Source organism: Juglans microcarpa x Juglans regia, chromosome 1S (genome assembly GCF_004785595.1).
Source record: "Juglans microcarpa x Juglans regia isolate MS1-56 chromosome 1S, Jm3101_v1.0, whole genome shotgun sequence".
NCBI lineage: Eukaryota > Viridiplantae > Streptophyta > Magnoliopsida > Fagales > Juglandaceae > Juglans > Juglans microcarpa x Juglans regia.
In genome coordinates this window covers 16,251,731-16,259,056 of record NC_054595.1, presented here as the reverse complement: position 1 = coordinate 16,259,056, position 7,326 = coordinate 16,251,731, and the positions used below count along the sequence as shown (strand labels likewise).

The following is a 7,326-nucleotide window of genomic DNA, read 5'->3' as shown; positions in this document are numbered from 1 at the left end:
AATATCCACCTAACACATCAAAGTCGAAAACGAACAAATAATATAAAATAAACAAAAATAGCAATTCTTAAATGTTCGACGGTTAGTGACTGTTGGGGGAGGTGATTAGTTTCGTTTGGTAATACAATTCAAATAATCTTATTATATCTTATTTCATATAATTATTATAATTTTTTTAAATTCTTATATAAAATAAATAAATAATTTAAATTTTTTAAATCTAAAATAAAACTAATATTAGAAAACTATATACTAATAATAGAGATGAGATCTGTAAACTAATTTTATCTCGTCTCATTTCATTTCATCTTATATGTATAACCAAATGAGGTCGAAGAGTAAGCTTAGGTTAATTGCCCACATTGTGTGTCAAAGGAAGTGAGAAGATCCCCTCCCTCACATCTTAATTTTCCCACTTCCTCTCAAAACATAGGAGAGTAATTTAGGGTTTTTTTTGTGTGCCTATTGCTTAAGTCTCACATTACTTAAGTATAACTATTATATTGCATTGACTTCTTATATAAAAATTAGCCTATGAGGTTAAAACAATACAAAATATAACTCTAATAAGTCCTTGTGGTTATGCGAAGCTTTCTTTACATTATTCTTGAAATGTATGTATGTATTCCTTTTTGCTATGAAATAACTTTTGTTCCCTATCTTTACTATGTTATTTACAAGTTTAATATGTAATATACCATATCTACACAAATCCCTTATTGTTCACGCCATTGTATTTGTGAACCTAGTAAACAATGCGGTGTGTATACAAGTGTTACCAATTATCAATAATTTTTTAAAAAATTATTCTCATCAGTTAGTATTCACTATCCTCCATCTTACACTCTATGAAAAATATTCTCATACTTTATGAAAAACACTTACAAACCTTATGAAAAAACTATAGGTGTGACGTGTATGGGGTGTGAGAGTGAATAATAATTGATATATAGTAAATCTCTAATTTTTATATAACTCTTTTTAAAGAATAGAAAATGAAAGGCATAAAAAATCTTTCAAACTATGTTGTGGGTTAGTTTGTCTAATTTTAGTTTGTGTGGGGATTGGTTACGGGAAACCTAACCAGGGTCGAACTCGCTCGAGTTAACGGCGACGAAAATGTTTATTTCTGTTTATTTTTTTATTTTTTAGATTTTTTAGATTTAATTTATATTTAGTTGTCTTTCTCGTCTCTATAAAAAGGTCGCTTTGTTAGAGCTCGTTCTCTGACTATCTCACTTCTGCTTTTACTACTGCTTCTTCTGCCTTTTTTTCTCCTCTGCATTCGTGTGTCTCTCTTCCTCTGCTATACACATCCACAGAAAAAAAGAGAGGTTTAGAGGGAGACTAAGAGACATTGAGAATTTGAGAGAGAGAGAGAGAGAGAGAGAGAGGCAATGGCGGTATCTAGGAGATGGGTCGGTCTGTGCTCAATGGTGCTGGTGATGATGTTGTGTGTGGGGACAATAGCGAAGGTACTGGAGGAGCAGATCCCAGAAACTGAGTAAGTCGATCACTCTCCCTCTCCCTCTCCCGCTCCCTCTGTGAAATTCCGTACAGCATTTTCTCAGAAGTACATCTTCACCTCCTCTGTTTTCGATTTTGCGTAACGCATTTTCCGCCATTCCTTCCACTTTAGGGTTTTTCAAATACCTGTCTCTGAAACTTAAACCATCTTTCCGTAATTTTCTTTTTTCAATCTGGGACACGATAGGAACAGCTTCTGCGAAAGTTATAGCACAGAACACTGCGCCTCATGTACTCATGTATTTGCGGGCTCCATTAATGAGTGCTATTTTTCTTCTTTTCTTTTTCACCAAGCTTTCGTAACTTTGTCCCTCACATTTATTGTTTTTCTCCAAGGCCCACCTAATCCTTCTCTCCCAAAAATAGCAAGTAAAACCTTAATTTAGCTTCAATGGCGTCTCTAGAATCTCTCTCACGTTCTGTAAAAACTCTCCGAGGTAGTTTCAAAGCTTATCCCATGTTAGTCTGTCTTACAGGAATGGAGGAACAGAGAAATTGCAGAGCTCAAGCAAGTCGTCAATGGTTGCCGGGTCAGTGCCCATTAACCTAGTAAAACAGTTACTTAGGTGCTTGAGCTACCAAACAAACTGTACCCCCAACGTTAATGGCCGTTGTCGGTTGTTTATTTATTTTATTTTTGTTATTTTGTCCAAGTGCGATCGTTCGTGTTTTTAGACCGTTGGTTCATTTCGTGTTTCGTTGAGAAAATCTTTTCGAGCCGTGGTGGAAGAATATCAGCCGTTAGATCCATAGGCCAAGATCTGTATCGTTTATTCCTTTAATAACCCCAGACCCGACCCCCGAAAACAGAACTCTCTCTCAGACATTCCCAGAATTACCCTCGCACAATCTCTCTCTCTCTCAATGGAAACCGCTTTTTATAACGGTTTTACTAGAATAGTGAGCGAGCGACTACTGCTGCAATGTCCTCGAGCGTTGCGTACCGACATAGACCAATGTCTCTGTATACTGTCCCCCCCAACTCTCCATTTCCATTTCTGTCGTACTTACTCGCTATTACCTACTCGACACGTCGTCATTTCTAATTTGCCAAATAATATCCTGTATTTGAAGAAAAAAAAAAAAGGGTATTCGATATTAGAGATACGATTCAGTACGATATTGGAATCTATCCGAAATTATCTTTCATTTTCGGATTGGAGAGTGATAGAGTTATTATTTTATTATTATTTATAGTGTATTTATTTTTTACATTTTATAAAGTATTTTTTTAATATTCTTAATCATTAAAAAAAATTAAAAAAAATATATAATTTTATTAATAATAACTTTCTTAACTATTAAGTACAATAAAAAATTAAAAAAAAATCAAATATAAAAAAATATTAAATAGATAGTAGAAAAATAATAATTCCATTATTTTCTATTCTGGATTTGCTTCTTGATTTTTTTCGTTTTACGGAAATGTGAAATAATTGAACAGGTGTTAATTTTTTTGTACTTGTATTCGATAATCGTGATAGACAAATTGATCGATAAAATATAAATTTTGTCTTTTATTTTATTAATTGGAGAGAGAAAAAAAAGGAGATTTGGCATAAATTGCATTTTTATTAAAATTATCTAAATCCATATTATATATTTATTAAAACTATATTTATATATGGTTTTACATCGTATATGTTTTATATATTTTCTATTCGTTTCATGCCAACGTTGTCTGTTAAATTGTTAATGAATGAATCGTTAATAGTTTTGCGCAGTGAAATTAAGAAAACATTTGTTAATTGTTTATGTGCCTATATATATATATATATGCTAAATAGTGGGGTTGTTTCTTCTTCTTCACGTGATTTTTTCTTTTTTTAATCAGTTCGGAAGTGGCGGAGGGTTCGAACGAGCATGCAGTGGATAATCCCGAGGAGGTTGCTTCCATGGTCGAAATGTGAGTCTTCTCTCTCTCTCCCTTTATACCATTTTTCTTTTTCTTTTAGAAATAATTTGTTCAATATTTAAATAGATAATTTTCTTACAAGATATCTACTTTAAAAAAGTGAAAAAATAATTATATTTTATTAGTAAAATTTACTTTTTTATAAAGGTCTTGTATGAGACTTGTACCTAACATTACTCTTTTTTTAACAGTGTTACACCCACTAAGGATGTAGCACGAGATGGGTTCGATAAGGGCAAATATACCCTTAAACATTTTAAAAAAATAAAATTCATAACATCATTAAAAAATACTTACTTAATTACTAAGTTAAAAAATAAATAAATTGTCGAGACCCAATCGAAACCCAACTATCGGTGAGAGTAGCATTTTTCCTCTTTATTTATTTATTTTTGGTCTCTCCTAGTACTTGAAAAGGTACAACAAGGTATGCCGAGGCTGTTTGATTTTAGTATCATGTATGCAGCTGCTCCATATAGGCTGTTGGTTTTGGTTGATCGTTTTGCAGTATCAAAGTTATAATAAGAATAATAATGCGGGCGTCTACTGTTTGAAAAGTTGCTTTGTATTGTATGAGTGCATGTGGCATTTATATGTGTCCTGCAAAAGTAGCTAACAAAGATGATATTGGCTTTTAGAAATGGGTAGCTCAGTGTCAAAGATATTAAAAGCATCCTTCAACCTTCTAATATTATAATTATGAGGTTTGGTAGAATATTTAATTCTGTGTACCATAAGGCCAAACAGTGCATGTCATTCTGTTCCGTTACACTGAAAAAGACCCATTGACAAAACGGTTGCTGTTAGGTCTCTCTGTATGCTGCCCCTCTGCAAAGCTCAAACTTTGGTCGGTGTAGCACTTTAATACTTTATTGATATGAAGAACGTTTTACCTCCACCGACACACCTCGGAGGAATTGCTTGTCTTTTCAAGCTATAATAATTCTGTTAACGTTAGTGTAGTAAAATGTAAAACTAAACTAATTATCTTAGATTGTCATTTTTAAATGGTTGATATACAAAAACAGCTTTAAATGTGTCAAGATTAATAAGTGTGATCGAAAACGATTCAATTTGGGAATCCTTGAACAGCTTCGGAGATGTTAATGGTGGGAACTAAATCAATGTGTTTGATATGGCAGGAGCATCCGCAACAGCACTGAGAGGAGGAAACTGGGCTACTTCTCATGCGGAACAGGCAATCCCATTGATGACTGCTGGCGTTGTGACCCAAATTGGCAAACTAACCGCAAGCGCCTTGCAGATTGTGGCATTGGTTTTGGAAGGAATGCCGTTGGTGGCCGTGACGGCCGCTTCTATGTCGTCACTGACGCCGGCGATGATGACCCTGTCAACCCAAGGCCCGGCACTTTGCGCCATGCTGTTATCCAGGAAGAGCCTCTCTGGATTGTGTTCAAGCGGGACATGGTGATACAATTGAAGCAGGAGCTCCTCATGAACAGCTTCAAGACCATTGATGGCCGTGGGACCAATGTCCACATTGCGAATGGAGCATGCATCACCATCCAGTTTGTTACCAATGTCATCATTCACGGCCTGCACATCCATGACTGCAAGCCTACTGGGAATGCCATGGTGAGGAGCTCCCCGAGTCACTTTGGGTGGAGGACTATGGCTGATGGCGATGCCATTTCCATCTTCGGCTCGAGTCACGTTTGGGTGGATCATAATTCCCTCTCCAATTGTGCTGATGGCCTTGTTGATGCTGTCATGGGCTCAACTGCCATTACCATTTCCAACAATCACTTCACCCACCACAATGAAGTATGTTTATTATTATTGCATTTCTGCTTATTGATTTTGCTAAGATATATTCTCGAAATTGGGAGACCGACATCTGCTTTTTTGGGTTGCAAAAACAGGTGATTCTGTTGGGACATAGCGACAGTTACACGAGAGACAAGCAAATGCAAGTGACCATCGCGTACAACCATTTTGGAGAGGGACTTATCCAGAGAATGCCAAGGTAACATCTACTGCTTTTCATGTTAAAGCCCTTATATTTGAAAACAATTGTTGTTCAAACATGATTTTTTTCCCATTATAATTCATACATTCAGGTCTGGATTCCCATTTCATGATTGAACTGTCGAGTATTTTTATTCAATTCTGTAGTTTTAAAATTGCGTCAGTCCTAAGTTCTTATTTTTCTTTTTGAACTGAATCAGAATATAGGGGAACATGTCATACACACGGAGACCATACTCTCCCTTTATTATAGTAATTAAGATTACTTTTATATATATATATGTATATATATATGATATATCCAAGTACAAAATTTTAAAACAGGACAATTTAAGGAATCTAATTATTAAAAGAAAAAAAAAATACTAGGAAGTTTTGTAACTAAAGCTCACAGAAAAGACTCCTTAATTAGAGAAGGCAACCAATTGACAAATTTGCCACTACCCATGTTTGGGTTGGGCTCCTTTAAATTCCTAACCTCTAATATGACCTTTTACTGCAAAGAAATCAAGGAAAACTTTGTTCATATTGTTTTGGCTTGGAAGTTTTGATCAATCTGACAAGAAACCAATCTATGATTATCAATGCAGGTGTAGACACGGATACTTCCATGTGGTGAACAATGACTACACTCACTGGGAGATGTATGCCATTGGTGGAAGTGCAGATCCCACAATCAATAGCCAGGGCAACAGATATGCTGCACCCACAAACCCTTTTGCAAAAGAGGTATTGTATATAACTCAAAATATCCTCTTTTCTGCCAGCAGTCTCCATGGTCTTCTTGTCATTACAATGTGTGAACTCATTGATTGTGACTGACAAAATTTGTCTTGGGCAGGTAACAAAGAGGGTGGAGACATCTCAAAGCGAGTGGAAGGGCTGGAATTGGAGATCAGAGGGGGATTTGTTGTTGAATGGTGCCTATTTCACTCCATCAGGAGCTGGAGCTTCTGCCAGCTATGCCAGGGCCTCAAGCTTGGGTGCCAAGTCTTCTTCCATGGTTGGCTCTATAACTTCTGGTGCTGGTGCACTTGGCTGCCGCAGAGGCCGCCAGTGCTAAGTATATCACCCGAGTCAATTAAATTGGCCAAAAGAAAAGGCCATTACCCCAATTCTCTTTCCTTTAAATTTTCAATATTACAGCAGCATCCAATATCCATATTATTACTCCCATTGTTCTGTCATCTGTCTTTTCACATATGTCGACGACAAGTGTACATTCTTTACACATGTCATTATAATGGTACTGTTTGCCCCCATATCCCCCACCCCAACTCCGAGTTTGTGTACCTTTTATTTATTGCTCAACCTCCGCCTGCTTCAACTTGATGAAAGCAAAGCTATTTTGAGAAGCAGGTGCGGAAGAGTTGTTCATTGATATTCCGCTTCATGTGCTTCTCAGCCTCATCTCCACCCTCTCGCTCTCTCTCTCACCTTCTAACCACCCCCTGGTCTCTGTCTCTTTCCACTGTCAATCTTGGCCCCTACCCTACATACTGTTGTCTTTTGGGTTTTATAGCATTTGAGGTTATTCAAGTTTTTGTGTTTTTTTTTTTTTTGGGTCTCTTTACAATTATATTTTTTCGATGTTTTTGTCTAGCCATACAAAAGTATGAAACTATGAATGCCAATGGAGTTACGGAAAAGATTGTTACAGATGATGCATAGCAATAGCAGTGATGTTTTTTTTCTCTCTCTCTCTCTCTCTCTCTCAAAACTTTTTGGCCTCTTCTTTGGCAATGAAAGCACCTCTTTTTACTTGTGGTTGCGATTGTTCCATTGTGGGCTGTGTTAGGGTATTATTATAAGCGTGTGCTGAGCTGTCATTTGTTGTTTATTTTGCCGGCAATCGTGATTCTTCCATGTGATCAACCGGCATAGCCACATGACAT

General features: G+C 36.3%; 1 protein-coding gene across 3 annotated transcripts; it reads left to right on the top strand.

The window, feature by feature from the left end:
- The first annotated feature begins 1,211 nt into the window (after window positions 1-1,211).
- Window positions 1,212-7,124, top strand: LOC121246112 (probable pectate lyase 8). Of its 3 annotated transcripts, none has more exons than XM_041144125.1 (7): window positions 1,212-1,504; window positions 2,004-2,057; window positions 3,362-3,433; window positions 4,585-5,227; window positions 5,326-5,429; window positions 6,022-6,160; window positions 6,273-7,124. In XM_041144125.1, the coding sequence occupies exons 1-7, from the start codon at window positions 1,398-1,400 to the stop codon at window positions 6,492-6,494; spliced, it is 1,341 nt and encodes a 446-aa protein (XP_041000059.1). In that variant the 5' UTR covers window positions 1,212-1,397; the 3' UTR covers window positions 6,495-7,124. The 3 variants fall into 3 exon arrangements, with proteins under 3 accessions (XP_041000059.1, XP_041000058.1, XP_041000060.1); XM_041144124.1 differs by having other exon boundaries at window positions 1,992-2,057; XM_041144126.1 differs by lacking the exon at window positions 2,004-2,057.
- The last annotated feature ends 202 nt before the right edge of the window (window positions 7,125-7,326 follow it).